At 37.8% G+C, this 22,382-nt stretch overlaps 1 protein-coding gene across 1 annotated transcript in view; it reads left to right on the top strand.

Moving 5' to 3' along the window:
- Positions 1-22,382, top strand: part of SP3 (Sp3 transcription factor) — a 34,347-nt gene that overhangs the window by 2,457 nt on the left and 9,508 nt on the right. The window contains exons 4-5 of the mRNA XM_039555085.1: positions 8,315-9,680; positions 21,926-22,118. Of these exons, the coding sequence (XP_039411019.1) occupies positions 8,315-9,680; positions 21,926-22,118 (1,559 nt within the window). The remainder of the gene's footprint in view (positions 1-8,314; positions 9,681-21,925; positions 22,119-22,382) is intronic.

Here is a 22,382-nt window from a genome sequence, read left to right as displayed (position 1 = left end):
ATGATGTTTAAATGATTGCTTGCTTTCCTATATCCACCTCTAAGGTTGTTCTCATTGTACAGCTGAAATTTTGCATCTTGGGGGTGGATTGATTGATTGGGATGAGCAGTAGGTCTGACAGGATACTAGAATGCTGGTGCAGGACAAATGGTTCCCAGCAGTTCAAAATGGGCAAAGCAGTTTTGCTGTGGTGCTTCTTTACTCCTGTTAAATTAATATGTTGTTGTATTTATGTATAAGAGGCTTTTCAGGAGAAAGCAAATGCAATTCAAGAGAAGCCAAAATCTTAGTTAAAACTAAATGACTATAAGCTCACTCACTACTTTCCATACATGCAGATAGGCCCTTCCTACATATCTTCTGTGAGTTAGGTTATAGCATTCTGGTAATTTTTACACTCCTACAACATAACTCTTGAATGATTCAGAATATTTTGGGTGGAAACTAAATATAAATTGAAGGAGATACCTAACAGTAGCTGAACTAGACACTGGAGTTAATTAAGATGACCTTAATAAAGAGAAGGGAGGGACTAAAGGCCCTGAAATACATTCCTTGTGAAAAACAGAAGAACAAAAGAGATTTGGTGCAATAAAGATTCTTTTTTTTTTCTGGTCCCTTGTGTTTATCTTATTGGAGGGTGGAAGAAGGAGGAAGAAGCTAAAAAGGCTTAAATTGTAGGTACCTCATAAGTCATATGGAAAATGAAGTCTATGCATAGACTTAATAATTGTCTTCCTGCAGTTTGTGATGCTCCTCCCTTTCCCAGGAATATAGATCAATCAGTTTGATACCTGTGCATGGGTGATGGTGCCTAATGTAGCAGTGGGAAAGCAGCTCTTTCCTGCTGTATTTATACCTGGACTACAGTTCTGCCAGCTGAACATCTGATAGAACTCTCAATCCATCCAAATGGGTAGTAGAAGTCAAACTAGATATTTCCTCTTAGAACCGGGTGAAGAGCCTGCATGTAAAGGGGTAGCAATGCTGTTGTTTCGGGGTTGTTTTGTTACTGTTTTACTGACATATGCTTGGTAGAAACTGGCAGGGCTGGAGCCAGCATGCTGGGCTAGCATACTGCTGTCCTGGCTGAAATGGTATACTGCAGCTGCTCCCCAAGAGACCAGCAGTGTGATTTAAAAGCAACAGCAAAACTCCCATAGGAATGCAGGGAATATTGCGTGTCTGAGATTTGGGGAAGAGCTGGAGCAAATGTAACTGTGTTTGTAACGATCTAGTTGGTCCTGCTTTGAGCCCAGGGGTTGGACCAGGTGACCTTCAGAGGTCCTTTCTAGCTGAAATTATCTTATGATTCTGTATCAGTATCTGAGTCCAGGCCTACTGTTTGAATGGACATTGCTGTTAGGCCACTGAAAGAATTAGTGAGGAAGTAAAAAGACTAATGAAAATGGCAGCTGCTTGTAATAAAAAGCAAATGAAGAAGGCAATTGGCAGAACTAAACTCAACCCTCTTCTCCTTTCCACCCTGTCAATGACCTGGCAGGGTGTCTCTAGACCACAGGTTTTCAGCTTGGCCCCGGATTCTGGTTAGAACTGTATTTACTTTTGGATGAGAGCACTAGCAGGCATTACTGCTGATCTTGTCTTTGTGCATTGATGAAGATTGCAGTCTTTCAGCTTTGACACCACGATTTACGCTGCCTAATGATCAGCCAACACCAGTGTATTGCCTGATGGTGTTTGATATTAATGTAGATGGTCTTGAGCTTGTGGCTTGCTTACCTGAGAACCTTTTCCTTGGTTGCCATACTGCTGCATCCATGGTTGGTTCAAACACTTGCCATGGGAACTTTGCCTTGAATATTGCTGCCTGCTGGTTTGTGTGAGAGTCTTGCTGGGATGCTATGTGCTACTGCCTGACCTAGAATGGCAGCTCATGTTTTGGCCCCTCAGGATGTCTTTCTCTCTCTTGGGAGTTTAAAATCTGAGAAGTTTTAGTTTGGGTCTTGCTTTTTCACTGTTCATCTTTGACTAATAATTCTGCCTCAAACTTTCATATTTAGGATTCTTTTTCATTTAGTTATAAATACTCTAGTCTCATTCCAGTTTAAACATCTGCAAAGATTTTAACTTTAGGTGAAAACAAAGGTGAAAAAATTTTAATGTTAGGAGAAGCAAAGCAGAAGGTGGTAAAGATGTGCATAAGGGAGGAAACGAAAGAGCAAACAGATTTAGGTCAGAGCCTTGATGGTCAGCTGTATGGTTGTAGCATGATCAGATGATTGTTTAAGAAGCTACAAAGCTGAGATGATAACCAGTTGTTTATGTTCTCTTACTTCATTGTAATGCAAAGCTAAAGGCTGTCTTGGAACTCTGATGCTCCCAAGGGCCATTCTTATGGTTGTACTGGGTGGGACTGGATAGGTTAGGATACAGTGCAAGACTGATGGGGGGTTGCGTGGGCAGTCTGGAAGGCGGGTGAACTGGGAAGAGTGGCAGGCTGGCTGAGAAAGCTGTTGGCTCTGACAGCCGCCAGAGAATGGGAGCTGCCAGAGATGACTGCCCCAGTTGAGGTGTGTAGTTGCATCTTGTGTGATGTGGGCTGCACTGATTCGCTAGTCAAAAAAATAAAAAAAAGGAGAAAAAGGCTGGGAGGAATGATTTATTTGATTTATTTGTGTTGTTGCTTACCAACAAGATGTGGAAAACATTTGGACAGGTTAATAGTTAGCATATGTGGGGAAGATGAGTATCATTTCTCTGCTGTAGGCAAAGCATTTCTTTGTATCTTTTACAAGTAAAGGTTGGAGTGTTTTAAGACTACTTTGGCATATCTTTAGAATTGAGTATCAGTGCTTCACAGAACTTAATGAAAGTCTAGAATTCTAGTAGGTTTATGCCTCAAAAGATCAACCATCTGAGATGCACCTAGTTTAAACTCAGTTTATAAGGAAATAGGAATAGGAAGAGTGCTCACAGGATGGAGAAAGAGGAAGACATTTCAAATTTCATGTTTTCCACTAGGCAAAAGTATGCATGAATGCCACGTGTCAGAGTTATCCATACTACTTGGTATTCTGGCCTGTATGATCATTTTGAGGAAGCTCAAAATTGATCTGACATCCATTTCCACTTTTGTGGGTGATAAGGTAGCTTCCTGATGCTGTGTTTCTGGATGTGCACAGATGCACCAGAATGTGTTCTGCCACTGTAGAAAAGTCTGCCTGGAATTGTCTTGCTTCTCTCTGTTCTATACTTTTGCAAAACAAGGAAGTTTCAGTAGAATGTGATGTCTAACAGTGTATTTGCCCTGCTGCTGTCCAGAAGCTCACCTTTTAAAATGTTCTTTGGTTTTTGTATTCCAGTTATGTCTTTCTATTACTGGATCAGAACCAAGTGTAGAAGTTCTTTTAGAAGAAGGTGCTTTAGGGATGTTCTTTAAAAATTTTGTTTTATTTCTCTTTATAGTTTTGGGAAAATTAAGGAAATGTATAGTTTAAAACATATCCATATTTAAAAATAGGACAGACAAATATTAAACACTAGTAAGAAGTCTTAGATTTCATAGAAAGTTGAGGCTGGTAAAGATGTCTGGAGAACGTCTGGTCTACCCCTCCTTGCTCAAAGTGGTCAGCAAGAGCATGTTGTTCAAGGTTGTGTCCAGTGGGTTTGAATACCTCCAAGGATAGAGACTCCACTATCCCTCTGGGCAGCATGTTCCAGTGTTTGATAACCCACATGGTATGAAAAAAAACGGCTTTTTCTTACATTATGCGGGACAGAGTCAAAAGCCTAACTAACCTAGTGATAAATATATGCCTTGCATAACCCCATCTACCAAGCTAGTCTTCTCACCGTAGAGCATTGTGAGGTTAGTTATTTCAGCATTATATCCCCTTCCTAAGTCTAGGCTGACTACTTCTGAACACTAGCTTTTTTCCCCTCAAGGTTATTTGAAGGTTAAATGTTTCCAAACATTTGATTTGGGCAAAAGTATTTCTCTAAATTGAGTGGCTTCATTGGCAGAGGGCTCAAATATGCAACAGAATTAATCTGCCTTAAGAAACAGCTTTGTGTCAGCTGAACCACAGTGACTGATTTTGAACATGTTTTTAACCTATGGCAAATACAAGATAGAATGTATTAGCTCATACTTTAATGAACGAGTTGAAGCAAGTGCATTTTATCTTGTATTTGTAACGACCTAAGAATGCACAGATAGTTTACTGTAGCTTGGTAAACACATGGTGTTATTAAACCCATGCATTAGAACCCTAACTCTTTCATACAACAACAATTTGGATGGGGCAGTGTCCAGTCTTCTTCATTAGGTGCGTGATTTTTAAATGTTTAGGAGCTCGTGACTCATTATCTGTCCACCTCTGCTTGTTTGGCTGATGCTTTTGCTCCAGGACTAAATGAGGCAAAAGTAACTTTCTGAAAAGTGCAGTAAAAAGGAGTCCACCAGCACAGATAAATGTTTGGTAGACTTCAGTAATAAAATACTGATGGCTAATGACATGTGTCCATTTGACATGTTGAGATGCAGGTGTCTACAACAGATACCATTTCTTACAGGGGTGTTTGTCCTCTTCCCTATTTTACTTTGGTGAAGCTTGTTTTAAGTTTTATAACTCAAGTCCTATCATTCAGTATGGTTTAGATCACTTCTGAAAGATATTTTATCTCCTGTCTTTCTCTTATCTCCTCCCACATTTGACTTAATGTTGCTTTAATTTTCTCTAAACGTATTGAACAAGACAATTACTAGATTTTTATTTATCATGGCTTGTGATTGTTCGGGGATGGGACTTTTGTCTCAGAGACATCTCTTTATTTTACCCACTGGAAATTGTACAAGGCCTGTTAAAGAATCAAAAGACAGGCTGAACAGTGGCTGTTGCTTCTTCTCTTTGTTGGTGCTTGACCTTTCTTCAGGTGGACATGTAATTTGATTTTAATTCGTCCTATGCGTTGTGTTAGCTCCTCTCTTTGCTCTGTTCCCATCTCTTTTTCTTGTTTCCTCATGCTGCTTCCAGTGAATTCCCTGTTGCTTCCTGTTCTCTCCTCCTTGGCTGAGTAGTGCTGAACTTTTCTTAGATCCTTGTCCCTTCCTCTTGAAACAGAGCCTTTGGATTGAAACAGTCCAGCCTTCTCTTAAAGGAGCAGCTTCCAAATAACTGCTGCTTGAGCATCAGTTGATAAGGAAACTGTTACTTTGTCTCTACCCTGTAAGTAATTTTCAGGGGTGGCTGAGACAGCAAACAAATTGGTGTATTTTGAATGTAAAGCTCAGTAAGCGAATGGGCTGCAGATGTTGCTGCTCATGTGTCAGTGGCAGAAATTTTGAGTTACTACAAAAGTGCTTAACTGCCTGTGGATGTAGAGAAAGGTTATTATTCTTCAGTTAGTAGGAAGAGAAGTCCAAGAAATGTCTTGTCTCAACAGACTTTGAGAAAGAGCATAACAGTCAATCTTGTTATGAGAGGCCAATGACCATTTGAGTATAGAGGTCATCCTCAAATAATCTTTACCATACGGGTTTTTTTCATGCTTTAATGCTAGTAATTTTGATAGCTGCCAGATAGCTTCTTGAAAGCCTCATCCTCTTTTTGCCCCTCCCTCCACATGATTCAGCCGGTGGTGTCTGATACAGCCAGCTGTAAGAGCAATATGAATAACAGGCATTTTATGTTGTATGTGTAGTATAGCTTCATATCCTTGTGCATGGCTGCCCTGAACTTCTCCATGGACTGACAAGTGCATCTACTAGAAGAGTGGCTCTATTGTGCTAAAGTCATTACAGAGCAGAATTGGAGGGAAGATTTCACTAGATCATGAAAACGTGAGATGTGTGGCTAACATGAAAATGGCAATATGGAAATCAACATATGTTTTGGGAGAAGAATAAAGTAGGTCATTTCCATATCACGAAGGAGACAGACTCCCTTTGAAGTATTTCTGTGGAGGATATTACATAGACATGTTACTGCATATTGGATCAGTCCAGTTTTAGCCTAAGCTTTCAACATTTGCTTGTACATAGTTTTCAATTAGTGAGAAATTATATCAGACTTGTAATGTTTTACATTACTTTTCCTTTCTCTTTTGTTCTAACAGCTACTATCAGCACATTGTAGTATACATTTATTTTATAATGACACACTTTAAGCATATAACAACCATATTTTTGCTTTAGGTATTTTCTGACCGATGTTTACCGATGAATTCTATGGGTGTTTTGATATTTTATGAAACCTTCAGTTAATAGGTATTTATATGCCTGTGAATTGAATAGTTATGAACTTTCTTAGCAGTGTTTCAACAGCTGGTATCTATGTGTAAACAAGACTAAACACAAGTGTATAAAGCTAATGTGGTAGCAGAGGAAAATGGAATTTTTTAGCCTTCTTTTAGGTAAGATATGTGATATGGAATATTATATTTTTTTTCTTCTAGTGTCATATGTTACAAGCTTGAAAGACTAAAAAATTTAAACATGTTTTTAAAATGAAAGGTTGATCAGTACAAGAGGAAAAGAAAATAATAAAAGAGAATTATTAGTCTCCTTTTTCTGTGTCTTTTCCTTGAAGCATTAAGGCCATAAAATTAGTTTTGTTCTGGTGATGCTAAATCTATTTACTGATATATTACCTGAAAAATTAAGAATCACACTTAAGAACCACAGAATATTTTGAGCTGGAAGGATCAGAGTCCACCTGTTAAAAAGAGTCAATGGCCCATATCTTTGAGGGCTGAAGAAGGCTAGCATTCTTTTGTTTTTTGCACAGTAATTATTTTTACAGTTCTTGAGAAGAATTTAGAACCATGCTATGCATTTCCTTATTGAAAATGAAGCTTGATAAGCACAGTAAAACTTTTCTGTAATAAGTACACAGACTTAAATATCTTTCTTATACATGTAAACATTGTAGTGTCATGGGCTATAGGAATAGGATAAGAATGTGAAACTAGAGAAGTCCCATCTAATGCTGTGGACTAAATTCACTCGGGTGCATACCTGCAGGATTCTTTCAGACTGGCTAGGTCTCACTGCTGTCTTAGGAAAGAATTAGATGTGTGCTGTATTTTGTGTGTCCTGGTTTTGTTCTGAGGAAGTCAGAATGCAGCATCAGAAAGAAGTTGCGGTATGTTCTGGTAACTTCCCTACCAGGAGTGATCACAGGATCTCTGTGGAAGGACAAACCAGAGCTTTTCTTTCTATGTCCTGTGAACTCTGCCAGAGAGACTAGATTTGTTTCACAGAGCTGAACTGATTGGAAGACAAGTTAGTTACTTATTGCTAATATTAAGGTAATCCATTGGTTTACTGTAGTATGGTAAAACAGATAAGGAGAAACTTTACTTCCTATTTTTTAGATTAATGGTTATTTACAATACCAAGGTGGTTGACTATGCAAATCTGTGCCAAGTATTGCAGGATGTTAAATCTAGCTCTTAATACTCTATTCTGAAAAAGCTTGCTTTGGTAAAGAAAGGTAAGTGCAATTTACCTTTTCTTTACTGAAAAACAAACAAACGCGTAATAGTTTCTTTAAGCATCTGGGGGTCTGCTCTGAAACATTGGCCTTTTCTATTGTTCCAACTTAATGAAGATTTTTTTTTCCCTCCTAGCTGATGCATATGACTAATCCAAACATGATTTCAGTGTAAAAGTTCTTAGTCTAGAAGTCTTCTTGCCTAGCGAAACACTTAACTCCTACAAGCTTATAAATACTAGAGCTTTGTGTTTTGTATAACAAGCTGAGGCTGTCCTATCTTTCCAACTGTGTGACTACATCACCTCTTAACATTCCCTGTACTAAGAGTCACAACATGCTCACCTGTATCAAATATAACAGAGAGTTGAAAAGCAGTGGAGCTCCAGGAGATACAGGCAACGCTGGCTTCACCGTGATTCCTTCACTTCTGTGCAATAGGCTGGGTAAAGAGTGTTTCTGAGTCCCAGGGTAAGTTGGTGATGAGAGCTCCAGCAGCCCCTGCCAGCTCCCTCCTTCCCACGGCTAGGGGTTTGGATCACCCAGCAGCCCTGCCACCAGAGTAACCCTATTGCTGGTCACCTGACCTAGCCATGACATTAGAGCTACATTTGACATGTTCACAAGCAACGTGCAGCTCATGACCCAAAGGCTGGCTACCCTGACTTAGGCATTAGATCACTTATAAAGTCTGTATTTCATAGTTTTGATCCAATTGCTGGTGGTCATATGAGCTGTACTGCATGTTTTCCAGTAGTGTATCAATATCTAGTGTTTAATTGCATGACTGATCTAACACATAGTCTGTATGACATTTGTTTTAATTTTGTGTTTTCTTTTTTCTTTTTATTCAGACAGGGGATTTGGCTTCTGTGCAATTAGCTGGAGCTCCAAACAGATGGGAGGTCTTGTCTGCAGCTCCTACCACTATAAAGGATGAAGCTGGTAACATAGTACAGATTCCAGGTGCTGCCACAGTAACTTCAAGTGCGCAGTATGTCCTTCCTATCCAGAGTTTGCAAAATCAACAAATCTTTTCTGTTGCACCAGGATCAGATTCATCGAATGGTACAGTGTCTAATGTACAATACCAAGTAATACCCCAGATCCAGACAGCGGATGGTCAGCAGGTTCAACTTGGCTTTGCAGCCTCTTCTGATAATAGCAGTATAAATCAAGAAACTGGTCAAATTCAGATCATTCCTGGCTCTAATCAAACCATCATTGCCTCTGGAACATCTTCAGCTAATATTCAGAATATCTTATCTGGTCAGTCTGGTCAAGTCCAGGTTCAGGGAGTTGCAATTGGTGGTTCATCTTACCCTGGCCAAGCACAAGTAGTTGCTAATGTCCCTCTTGGACTGCCGGGAAATATTACTTTTGTACCCATCAATAGTGTTGATCTAGATTCTCTGGGACTTGGCAGTGGTTCTCAAACCATGACAGCAGGCATTAATGCAGATGGGCACTTGATAAATACCGGACAGGCCATGGATAGTTCAGATACTTCTGAAAGGACTGGTGAGCAAGTTTCTCCTGAAATTACAGAAACTGCCACTGATAATGACTTATTTGTGCCAACGTCATCTTCATCACAATTGCCCGTTACCATAGACAGTTCAAGTATATTGGAACAAAATGCAAATGACTTGACCACAACTAGTGGTCAAGTTCATGGTTCTGATCTTCAGGGAAATTACATCCAGACGTCAGTCTCTGATGACACACAGGCTCAGAATATTCAGGTCTCCACAGCACAGCCAATTGTACAACACATACAGCTACAAGAGTCGCAGCAGCCAACCAGTCAAGCCCAGATTGTACAAGGTATTGCGCAACAGACAATCCATGGTGTTCAAGCAAGTCAAAGTATATCTCAACAGGCTCTTCAAAATCTTCAACTGCAGCTGAATCCTGGAACTTTCCTAATTCAGGCACAAACAGTGACGCCTTCTGGGCAGATAACCTGGCAGACATTTCAAGTGCAAGGAGTTCAGAACTTGCAGAACTTGCAAATTCAGAATGCACCTGGTCAACAAATAACTCTGACCCCTGTGCAGACTCTCACTCTCGGTCAAGTTGCAGCAGGTGGTGCGTTGACATCAACTCCAGTTAGTCTAAGCACTGCTCAATTGCCAAATCTACAGACAGTTACAGTAAACTCTATAGATTCTGCTGGTATTCAGCTGCATCAAGGAGAAAATGCTGGCAGTCCTGCAGGTATTTACTTTACTCTTTTTGCAGAAAATTGTTTTTTATTACTGCATGTTGTTGGTTTAAATGGTGATAATGAGAACATCATCTTGCTATTGAAGCCGACAAAACACACTGGGTTAAACACAGTGATGATAGATTTTATTTGCAACTGCTGTTCCATTAGAAACTATAATGGTAGAACGTAGTCCTACCTCACTCCTTTTAGGATAAGCTCATGTAACTCCCAAGTGGTTGTATTTGTTAACAGCACTTCAGTGTTTGTGCTTATAAGTCTTACCATGGAGAAGATCTGTATACTAAATTGAAAAGGGGGAAATCTGGCTATCAGCTGCCACTCTTGTAAGGCATCAGTATCATTAACATACCCATTCTTCCTAGTCCTGAATAGGTGAAGTTTCTATGGAAAATCCAAATACTTCTATTTATGCAGGTTTTTTTTCCCCTGAAAATTTTCAGAGCCCCTGAGGTGCTCTATCCCCCTGCTCTTTTGTTAAATTAATTTCCTACTGGCTTACTATCAGTATTACTATGATGTAGGAAACTCATGTAAGCGGCAGTGAAACAAGCATGTAAATATCAAAATGGAGGCTGTGCTTAAGAATGTGTGAATTTTCAGTACTGCTTACTTGCATTATGCTTTAAAGTAGACTCATTAATCTCAGTGTTTTATCTTGGTGGAGAAGAAATATTCTTAAAATGGGTGTTTCTTATGTGAGAAAAAGCAAACATGCCTGCTTATTTTTTGTAAATTTGATACAGTGCATTCCAAATTCCAATGCATAACTACCTAAAAAAAAGAATAAGAGATGATTGTGGTTCAGGAGATTTTGATATACCAGGAGCCATTTAAACACATTACTGGGTTGTGCCCAGGCTAATCATGAGGGGCGGAGTGAGCAGTAGAGGTCATTTGGGAGGGAACTGTTGCACAAAGTAGCTTGGGAATCACTGTTTCACTGTCATTATGAGATCCAGCCCTCTGGTTCATCAAGATACTGAAGCATAAATATTTAAGTAAAACATACATGGTTTGTATTATATGTTTGTATTGTCTATTTAAGCCTGTGAGATGAATGCAATGTTAAGTGAAACATGCCTAGAAGACCTGCTGAGTTTTGTTTCAAATGGCTAGTGATTATAATACCTATATAGTTACTTCTGTATTCTATGTCAAGAAGCCTGCTTTCCCATTTGGAATCTAAAATTTGAATTGAAAATAATATGCTGGGATGTTTTTTAGTTCATTTTGTTTTGGAATTGACTTCTGTATTGTGCACTTACCACCAAGTAAAGTTATTGAGCTCTAGATAAGCCTGCTCTTCATTGGCTTGTAGGCGACAGCACCAAACAGATGTGCACTGCTCGCAGCATTTGCTCTGCTGGCTGATCTTGGTTCTTAAATTTTTATGCTTACAGTGACCACAGAAAATCTTGGTTTATCTCCATCACACCTTGTTACCTATGAGAGTATAGACATCAGTAACCAAAACCATGTATTCTGCATGTTAATGCAGCTAAACTCAGATGTCAGAATCTAAGTCTTGGAAAAAGGACCCTTTACTAATTATTATTAGCCCTTTGGCTGATAAAAGGAGGATTATTTCTGAGATTTATATTTGGTGTAGGATCATGTAGCTAATGTTATTGCTTGTGGAGTAATGTAGCAGAAACTTGGGAAGAAAGAAAGGAAAAGGAGAAAGGAAGAAAAAAAAAAACCAGCTAGGCACATGAGAAAGAAGTTGAGTCTGGTCTGTGCTTTGTATCATTTTGTCTATTGATCATTCTCAAGAATGTTTCAATGGTGGTTTATAATAAGATGCAAGGGAGTTCCATCAAGCATTCTTTAACTGTATTCTCCTATAAGGAATTCCACATGGGGAGGCAAGAGACTTAAACAGGATATATGAAATGTGATTAAATAGGCAGAAGTACTAGATGAGTAGCCGAAACTATTGCCTGAAGTGCATAGCTATAAACACCTGGTTGTATTAAAGATAAGATGGAGATTTACAGTGACATTTTTCCTACTTGTCTAGGAATAATAAATGGATTGGAAGGTATTAAAACTGCCATTCCTTAAATTTGGGGAGAATGTAATTGGTCCCTCCTTTATGTTAGAAGAAATTCACTTTCCCACAGTAATGATTAGTGTGACACTGCTTCTAACAGAATCAGACTGAATTATCTTGATTGACTTTCAGTGTCTTTTCCATCTTTCTCGGTGGTGTTTCTCCCCTTCTTATTTATAACCCCTTGCAATATGGTATGGCACCCTTTCTTCAGGTTGGAGAATAAATATGCAATTAGAAGCAGATTGTGAAATCATAGCCTTTTTTTCAGTCAAAAGTATATTGTTCTTTTGCAAATAAGGAAAAACTGTTTAATTTTAAACTGAAACAGGAAGGTAAGTGGAAGAGATAGCAGAATGAGAGAAGTTAAAGGGTGTGAAGCTACTTGATTCTTTTTTTTTTTTTGCCAACTACCAACAAGCTTTGACGCAAGATAAGAAGGGTTTCCCTGTATTTTCTCCCCCAAGCTGGATAATGCACTCCTTTCATACCAAGTAGAGTCAGGCTGTATTTTCTGTTTTCATTTAAGAAAATTTGTCTACCTGAAGCAAAAATAAAAAGAATATATTCCTAGTCTTGAGTCAGAGATGGCTGGTAATTATCTGAAGTCCTAATAATGTACTTTGTTCTGTTAGCACTGTAGCTGTGAAAACAGTTAGGTTTTAGATTTTTGTTGTTACAGCCCATTGTATGAGAGGTGTTCTTCCAAGGCTCACTCCCCAGGTAGGCAGCAGAGGACATCTTTACTGTGCTTGTGTGTGAGAAGAAGAGAATGTCTTTGCCTAGATCCTACATTTTATTTACATAATGGAAAGCCATTGAAACACTAATACAAAGCTAATAGCTTTGTCCAGTAAGTATGCAGTTTTCTTTGAAAAATGTCCAGTAAGTATGTTTCTACCAAAATGTCTATTTTACCAGGCATACATATGCATAGACCTGCATTGCAATGAGTTTGTTCTGAAAAGTCTTGGCCAAGCTTGTTTTGTCTTAGGATGTTTATTAGAGCTCGTATTCTTCGTTGTGCTTAGTGTTGTGGTGACCAAGGGGAGGGTATTGGTCAGTCACAACTGAAACTCTTCTGCATTGCTTTTCAAGCAAAAAGCTGTATCAAATAGTATCTCTATATGAAGAACTGGCAGAGAGATACCTTTCTCACTTGTGTTTTGGCTTCAGTCTTCTGGTCTTGAGAGGAAATTAAACCTGAGAAAGCTCTCTAGTAGTGTACTTCTTTTGTTGGCAGTTTGTAATAAAATACTGCGTTGTGTGTAACAAAAAGAGCCACTACATGCTCAGTTCACATTACTCTTTAGTGATTTGCCTGATCAAGAAAGGTGCAGTTTTTTATTAGCATGTTTATATAGATTTCTTCTTCAAACATTTCATATAAAGTAGTGTTTATTTTGGAAAATTGTCAGGAACTGAAATGTACCAACTTGGCTTTCATGTTTCTGAAACTTTAAGTTTTGTCAGCTTGGAAGAATTTTTAAGTTACTGGATTTTCCCTCTGCCCCCAAGTAATTGTCCAGCTGAAGGAAATTTAATGGTGTTAATCAAAATCTAATTGTAATAGTGTCTCAGCTAATTTATTAATGTACTGAACCAGTTTGGGATTTGTTATTTCCTGGGAAAAAAAAAGGCAATTTTACTAGGTCTTATATAGGTTGCATAACTTGTTATAGGATGCTGGATAATTTTTTTTTATATACTTCTTTTGACCATTACAGTGGCATCTGAAGACACTAGCAAATCACCCAAAAGAAAGTAGCATTGGCTTGAGAATTGACTTTGCTGCTTATCAACCCAGACACACTCAGCTGAAAGATTCATTTATTTGAATAGAAAAAAAACCCCCTACAAACAGTTTTCCAGGTTGGTCTACAGCTGGAATCAAGTCAAAGGGATTCCTTTCAAGAGTTGACTGAAGTGTCACTCCAGAACTGAGGTCTTCATTTCTTCATCTTTCTTCCCAGCTCCTCTTCTGCAGGAGTGTTAACAGCTACTTAAGGACTCATCTGCCTGCTGCCATTGACCTTAGAGTCAGGCCAGTTACTAACTTAACACCAGTTGATAGTGAGTGGGAGTGGTTGGCTGTTTGTGCTGGCAACTTCATTCCATTCCTGTCGGAATCTGACATCTTTGTCATGCTGGAGTAATTTAGCTACTCTAAATTTGGCCAAAAAATTGGCTGACAATTTTCAAGGTAAATAGTTGCCCAAGTGACAGGTTATCATTCATCTGCTGGTACCTTGTAAGGCTTTGGTCTAATACCTGTTTCCTAAAACAGTGTAAATGCTGAAATGAACAAAATTAAAAGTTAAGTATTCACAGTTTTACTTGCTGGGATGGTTGTTTCAATGTTTCAGTGCTTCTGATGAAGTAGTGCAGAATGCTACTTAAAGCATGGCTTTCTTCTGGCATCTAGAAATTTTTAGAAGTTTGGGCTGGTTTTCAGTGTTGCACAACTTAGTTTTTTTCTTTAAGTTTCAGTTTTCAACCTCATTAATTTTAGTTTCAATTATGCAGTTTTTCCGTCTAAGGCATTCTTTATACCAAGACTTTGAGACAAGGCCGTGGTATCATTATGAAATAGAATCTGATTTAAAAAATAAGGAAGTCTTATGAAAAGCATGAAGTAAACTGAAGCAATGATGTTAAGTAAATATTTTCATCTGACAACATCTGTCTACGGCTATCCAATTTTCATTTGAGGCATTTAGTTTGCATGTTATAAAATTAAAACAGTAAAAACAATTCTCCCCACTGTTTTTTTAATATGAAAATTAAATTGGAAACTGATGAATTTAAGTTAGTGCAGGAATTAGAGCTATTTATGTACCAATCTTGTGTAAATAGTTTGCTGTCAGCATGCTTAAATTACATTCCTTATTTTAGCATCATTTTCAAAGGAAATTAATAAATTGTGGAAGAATTAGATGATCATGCTTGTACGTGTTTCACAGTCATGCTTATAACAGCACATAGTAAATTATCTTACTTAAAGTTTGCAGAACTTCAGTTAGTCTGGTTAATTTTTTAGTGCAATATCTACTGTTGTGGAATAGAATTACATTTTTTCTTCAAATTCTTGAAAATACTGAATTGTCACATTCTTTCTTTGCATTAGTACTTCATGTGCTTTTTTGCTCTTTGCTCCAAAACAGCTCATTAATGATTTTTCTTACAGGTGGTGGTGGTGAGGTGGAAGTTTGTTGCATGTGTGTTGTGTATGCTGAGTGTCTGGGGATGCAGCTTAGATTCTCAGAGTTCAGGAGGTGAGCCTGAGTTACCTTAGTCTCAGACATCCTCAGGATGTTCACAAAAGAATGTATTACCCAGTTTCAGGTACGCATTCCTTTTTCATTTTTCAAATACCCTTTTTACAAGCTACTCCTGACACAAAACGAAAACTCTCATACACCTCTGGGGATGTATGGCAAGTATCCATGGTGTGAAAGAGGGAAGGAGTTTTATTTCCAGTACTGCTCTAACTTAAAAAGAAGTCTGGAAACTTGTCTTCTGTCTTTTTGCCGTCTCAGCACTTTACGGCCATTGTTTCAGGCTCTGTGCAGTTTTCTTGCCTTTTGAACCTCCTGGCAGGATCATATACTTTGTATCTGATCTGTGAGATCAAAACCAAACTTGTCAGTGCATCTGGCTCATAGAAAGTATCTGAAGTTTCTACCAAGGACAACGACAGCCTTTTTATAATGCCAGGAATACTCACCAGGACCTTAGTTGTGATTGCCCTCTTGAAGATCAGGCTGGGTTGTAGGTGGGTTGTCTTTTACTGCTTGTAAAAGGCACAGTTTTTTTTCAAAAGGTAGTAATTTTCAAGAGCAAAAGGAGATAAAAATACGCATTGTCAATGATGTTGTCATAATTTATCATACAGAAATGATAGTTCTCAATCTGCATCTAAAATTCATGCCAGTATGTAATTCATGTATTCCAAGTATGTTTTGTACTTCATTTAATCGAAATGTTCTTCTGTACCCTAGTAAGACACTTGCTGTGCAGAACTCTCAAGTATATTACACCGACAACGGTGGCATTGTTGATTTAAATAAGAAAATTAGTTTTTAATCTAATTGTTCACATAATCGCATTTTGAGTGCACTAATTCTGTCCCTACTTCTTTGAGTCTTTGTTTACTCTTTTTCAGTATTATCACAGTACTAGCTTTTTTCTAACCCACTGGAGCATTCACATGGTCAAAGGCTCGCAGCATTAAAACTGCAGAGGGCTCTTCAGCCTTCTCTTAAAAAGTGTCAAATGAAAACTATCCTAATCTGTTGATTTATTAAGTGTTTGCTTTGGTAGCAGTTTTTATATCTTTCTGACTTACTGTCAGTGGGAAGCTTTTCATTGTCATGTAGTAGCAGGGCAATTATTTGGCTTTTACCTAAATACAGGACAGAAACCCTTACGGAACAGTTCTGTCTTCCCTAATTACTGCTGACAGTTGTTGTTTGACCCTAGTAGCAGTCTGATATTCTTCTATGTAGAAATACTTAGCCCTGCTGGTCAGAGAATTCTCTGTGTCCTCTTGCTTTCCTTACATATTTCTGGAGTTTCTGGCTTCTTCAGTGCTAAGCATGAGCAACTCTTCTTCCCCCTATTTAGTTAAACCCTCTTAGATTTTCAACTGTGAGAAGAACAGAAAAAGTAAGTGCATGCTGCAGCAGGCATTACTGTCTATAGGAATCCAAAATTTTGAATCTGTAGACAGCACATCTCAAGGGAGTGCAGTTACTGTAGGGTGAGTAACTGTTCCTTGATGCATAATGTGCTCCTTGTGGTAGCACTGGCTAAAGTACTTTCATGATTCAAATATTTAAATATTTGCTTTAGAATAATGAATAGGATCACTTGGAGATACAGTATGTGGTATTTCTTGCGAGGAAAAGGTCTGTTGCTGTGTTTTTAATCATTCTGCTGGTACTGCTTGAGTACTGTAAGGTCCTGCTCTTAGACTTGTACACAAGAGCTGTTTTTCCTCAGAAACTTAAAATCTGATTTAGAACTATTGAATCTAGATGACAGTCTTCCTTCTGAGTTCATCAGTATTTCAAGATGACATTTCGAAGTGTACCTTATGTTACCTTGTAATTTATTGTGTAATAAAAATGCGTAAATTCACACTTAAGATTTGGGGGCAAGTCAGAGTAAAAACCATTAATTCTGTTGAGTTTCCTATCTGAAAGACTTGCACAGCTGGTCAACTGGTAGAGAGAGTTTAATTTCAATAGTTTAGTTTAGATGGACAAGAACAAGAACAGTGTCTTAAGAAATTTAAATGTCTTTATTAAAGCTTCCTCACATCTAGAGGTTAAGGCAAGATGAGTCAAGATTCCAAGGGAATGTGGGTTGAACTGCAGAGAAAACAGAAAACAAAATTAACTAGACAAGATGGAAAGGAAGTGGGAATTAATATCTGTTTTCTTGGGAAAGGTAGGAAGGGAAGCATCTATTTGGAAAAGTAAACTATTAGAAACAATTGAAATGGCAGACAGATTGTGATTCTGTGAGGAAATAGGTGTGAAGGTATATGCCCGGCTGCTGCAAATCTGTTTTCAGTTCAAAGACCATATTTCTGCATCTCAGATCAGGAGCTTGTAAAGCTTGGCTGAGCTAAAAGGCAGGGTGGCTTTCAGCATCTAGGAAAAGCAGCTAAACTAGAAGCTCACAGTTTGCAGAGTGTTACAATGTAATACTGAGTGTGTCTTTGTGACATTCTGCAAAGGCAGATATATAAAAAAAAATCTGCATGCTCTTCCCTTCTCTGTTTATCCCTGTTTCTGTGGCTCTTATGCAAACTAATAACTTTTTTGATAGATAAAGAAAATAATGTGTTCCTAAGTCCTGGTTGAAACAGACCAAGACATAATGTGAAGCTTAATTGAGGCATTCGTCTGATACCTGATGAAGTTGGTAAATGGCCTGGGTATAGCAACAGTATTTTTCTCCACACTAGATCATAGTTCACATGTACTCAAGAATAGTTTAAACTGCATTTACATCTGCATTGTTTAATCCTGTAAATTTAGTTACTCTTCTCTGAAGCACTTTAAACAGATCTCTTAGTTATTGGTTTTATTTGCCAAATACACTCAATCTTATTCCATATTGTAGCCAGCTCTGGGCTTTCTATGACTATGAAATACTACTTTTGGAACACAATTGTACACCAAGATCCCAATTTCCATCTTGGAAAAGCCAGACCTAAACCAAATCTAGCGCACTAGACAGGAAGCAGAACTTTAACACAATATATATTTTTCAGAATCTGTTTGCAGTTTGAAACAGTATCTTTGTCTAAAATTCACCTTTATACTTACCTAGAACTAAGTTTTGTACTTTAAAGGAAGGGCATATAGAAATTTGAAAGCATGGAAATAAAAGAGTAGTGGAGAAAATGTAACCTTCATTTAGCCTATGTTTAATTGGTAGAGGACAAAAGTTGTCTCTAATTTGCTAGTGTTTGCATCAGCTTGTCATGACTTTAGGGATTATATAAATTCTTTTAGGCCCCTTTTTTTTGCAGGATATGTGTAAAGTCTCTCAGTTGAGGCTGAGTTAGAGCAGAGCACATCTAGAAGAACACCAGAGGAGAAACATAGTCTCTGGTATCAACATGAATTTTCATATTCTCAAATTCCATTGCATTGGAGAAGACTTAATCTGCAGCTGTTCTCCATGGTGTGCCCTTTCAACATCTTCACGAGTGGCACTTCTCCTCCCTCCAAAAAATACTGGTGGAATTTTAGCCTTATCTCTTGCAATAATGTGAAACCTACTTGGAGAGCAACAGATTGGTTCTAAGGACCTCATTTAAGGCAATCACATTCACTGTGGGTTTTGATGCAATCCACTCTCTGCTATACTGCATCCTGGAGAGGCTAGATAAACACTTTATCTGTTTATATTTCTTTTAATTGTGTTTTGTTTAAAGTATAGCCTACATAAATAAGTATTACGAAGTCCTGTCTGTAAATTTCCAGTTTATGTGGTACTTTTCTGTATGCCTGGAGTAGAAGATAGTCCTTCTGATGAATAACTAAAGCAATACCTACACTTTCTGCCTTACCAAGATAACCAGGAAACACAGCACAAAATTAAAAGCACCATACTACTTTGTGTTCATTTCAGTTTTGCATTTTTAAAAATAATGCTATAAACTATTGTATATCTATATCAATTGTTGTATTCTCCAGTATCCTCAACTGTTAGGAATGTTTTGTCTGTCCCTCTTTTTTTTTTTTTGTCCAAATAGGTTTCTCAGTTATGCCTCTATCATTATAAAACTGTTATAAATCTCTGTACTGCTGGTGGTGATTGGGAGAAACTGGAAATAGCAAGATACTAATGAAAAAGTGGAAGGAACTCATGACAAAAGTTTGTAAAGTGGAACAAACATTGCATAGAAGGTAGAAAGTCATGGATACTGGCAGGTAGTAATAGACTTTTTGGACATGCTTCTACTCTTAGGTATATCTCTGTTATTAGAGTGTGACTTTTGGTGGTCAGTATAATATGAGAAGTCATATGTTCCATGGAATGTTTGACTTCAGTAGTGGAGTTGGGTCTTGGCAGCACAGATCCATACACTAATTTGTTCCATTCACCTTTGCTAGAACATACGTCTTTTGAAGTATATAGATGAAGTCTTAACTGGATTCAGCTACTGAGTTTGTAGGCACACTATGTACCAGTGTCCAGTGTTAGTGAGATCATGCAGAAATGATCTTCTTAAAACACTGTGTTATGTTGTTAACAATCCTTTAATCCTTATTTTAAATAAAACCAGAGTTTATACAGTGTACATTTGTGCTACATTTGATTGGTAAAAGAATTTTGAGTATCGTGTGTAACATATGCAGTCCTAAAGAACTGCTTGGAGACTTGCATTGGCCTGTGCTGGCAGCCTTGCTGCCTTGCTATATTTAAATTCCTATTACGTACCCTTTTGTGCAAGAGTGAATCAAGCTTTTGCTTTTTTCTTAAGTTGCTCTAAGTGAATGTATTAGTATACTTATTTGAAAGATAATTCTATAAACTTTATGTTTTATAGTGGTTTAATGCTTGCTTGCATAAAATTAATTTTATATATAACATACAGATAATAAATTAGAATAATAATTATTTTTTAGGTGAGTCTCAGAAAATGGCTTAATTTGGTAGGAAAGGTAGTTTGGTGGCTTATGCAGAAGACCAGAAATCTCCACAGGTTTTCTAGGACTTCACATGAAAGATATTTATTATGGTGCTGTCTGAAATTGTGAACTTGTTAGGGTAACAGTGAAGCTGAGTGCGCTGGTGACTTTGGGCAAGCTTACCACGGTAGCACTACGCGTGTAAAAAATCACCAGAAGTGAGTGTGCTTGCTCTTGGATTCCCACAGCTCAGAGCGTCATATTCACACAAACTTAATTTCTAGCATTGGCTTTTGCAGCCAAACCAGATAATCATTCTAGACTTCCCTGGTTTTGACCTGGAATTCTCTTCCCAAGGCAGTGGTGTCCTAGAGAATTACTTAAACTGTAGTTACATCAGTGATGTAGGGTACAGGACAGTCCTGCATATGGTAATATGTGTGCAAAAGAAAGGCAAGCTGTGGTGTTGGGGATGACTGGGCTGAGACTTTATTAGCATCAAGCAAATTTTTGTGTAGCAATATCCTTTGTCTCTAAACAGATGAATGCTGGAGATGATTTTGAAGGTAGAACCAGGTAACTGTTACTCTTTACATATTTTTTCATTGGTTTCTTTCCTGATCTCTACTGGGACAAGATGCTGTTTATCATATGACCCAGCACCATTTTTCTGATGTTTTATCATGCAATCTGTGAAGCTTTGTCTTTATTATAAAGATGATGGCTGATGCACTGACTCCCAGAAAGAGCTTAGAGTGGGCACAATGCTCAATTAAGGTTTCAGTGTTTAAGGATAAAAGTCTACGTGATAATTGACTTTGTTTTGCCGAAAAAGCAATCTCTTGAATATATCCAGAAAGACACACAGATGTTAGTTCGAAGCTTCAACAAAATAAAATAAATAAATAACACTTCCCCCCCCCCCAATTACTGTTGTTTGCTTATTAGTTTGTGCTAGTGGGTAATCATTTTCACAGAAAAAATGCAAAGTAAACTATGCTGAACCAAAGAAAGCACTGGGGTTCACCTTTCTAAAATGATAGTACAAACTGTTGGGGTTTTTTGGGTTTTTTTTTTGTTTTTTTTTTTTTTTTTTTGCAATCCAGACTTTAAACCCATTGGGAATACAGAATAGTGTTTGAGGAGGAAATGTTCCTATTAAAGTGTAAATTTGTTAAAACAGTTGTTGTTGTGATGCTGTAATTAATTCTTCGATTAGATTGAATAAATGCTCTGTATGGAGAGGGTGCACATACTTACAAATGTCCATCCTATAAGGAGTAAGTAGGAGGCCTTTTTGCATTCAGGAAACTGCTAAGACCTATTTTGACTGCTGGTATATCAAAATGTTGAAGTGGCTCATGTGTTGCTTATCTCTGTCTAATGCTGAATAACACTCTTCCCTAAATGTTTTCTTTTCTGTGTAATGTGCAAAAGACATAAATTTCAGGTGAAAAGGGAAAAATTGAACAAAAACATTAATTTAATTGTTTTCCTTAGGTATCTCGGTCTTTCTCAGGTGAAAACCTTCTATTAGATTGATTTCTCACATTACTTTATATATCTCTGTGCATACTGAAAACTTCTGAAGACCATTGAGGAAAGCTGTTTTTACTGCATGTGACACTAATTCAGAAATGCTGTGGGAACAGAATGGCTACTCAGGATCATTTGAAACATATGTTTACATTTTCTTCAACCTCTGTCCAACCTTTTTCCTTAGTTTTTCCCAAGTTTCAAGCAAACAATATTCTCCTGGTGACAGCATTCCTCACCAAGAACAGTTCAAACTTAAACTATAATATTTTGTTATAGCTTATCTTCAACTTTGAAATGTATAGTAAGATAAACTTTTAAAATACATTACAGGTTACAAGGGCACAGAAGCAATGTCAGTATGCGGTTAAGGATGTTGACTTTTGACTGACAAAGTGCTCTTAAGAGTAAAAAGATTTGATCATTTTGGTTTCCTTCTGTCTATTGAATGGGCTACTTACGGATCTGTGTTTGTTCTTTTTCTCAGATATTAGGATTAAAGAAGAGGATCCTGATCCAGAAGAGTGGCAGCTCAGTGGTGATTCTACGCTGAATACTAATGATCTAACACATTTGAGAGTACAGGTTGTAGATGATGAAGGGGACCAACCACATCAGGAGGGAAAAAGACTGCGACGAGTAGCGTGTACATGTCCCAACTGCAAAGAAGGTGGTGGAAGGTATGTAAAATTCAATGTCATATCATGCATATAATGATGAAAAACAAATAATGAGCGAGAAAAAAAGGAGCTTCTGTTGCCTGCAGTGAGAGGAAAGTAGAAGCTTATGCAGAAGAGTTTATGCAATAAAGGACTACCACTTTCATTTTTGGATTTGCAGGTGAAAAAGCAGATTATTCCATCCTTTCTGAGTTACTCCATTGCTGGAGTTAGATGTCACCTAGTACAAGTGAGTGGGATAAAACATTGCCCTTAAAAATATGA

The sequence above is a fragment of the Corvus cornix genome, chromosome 7 (genome assembly GCF_000738735.6).
Source record: "Corvus cornix cornix isolate S_Up_H32 chromosome 7, ASM73873v5, whole genome shotgun sequence".
Classification (NCBI taxonomy): domain Eukaryota; kingdom Metazoa; phylum Chordata; class Aves; order Passeriformes; family Corvidae; genus Corvus; species Corvus cornix.
This window is presented reverse-complemented; position numbering and strand designations above follow the sequence as displayed.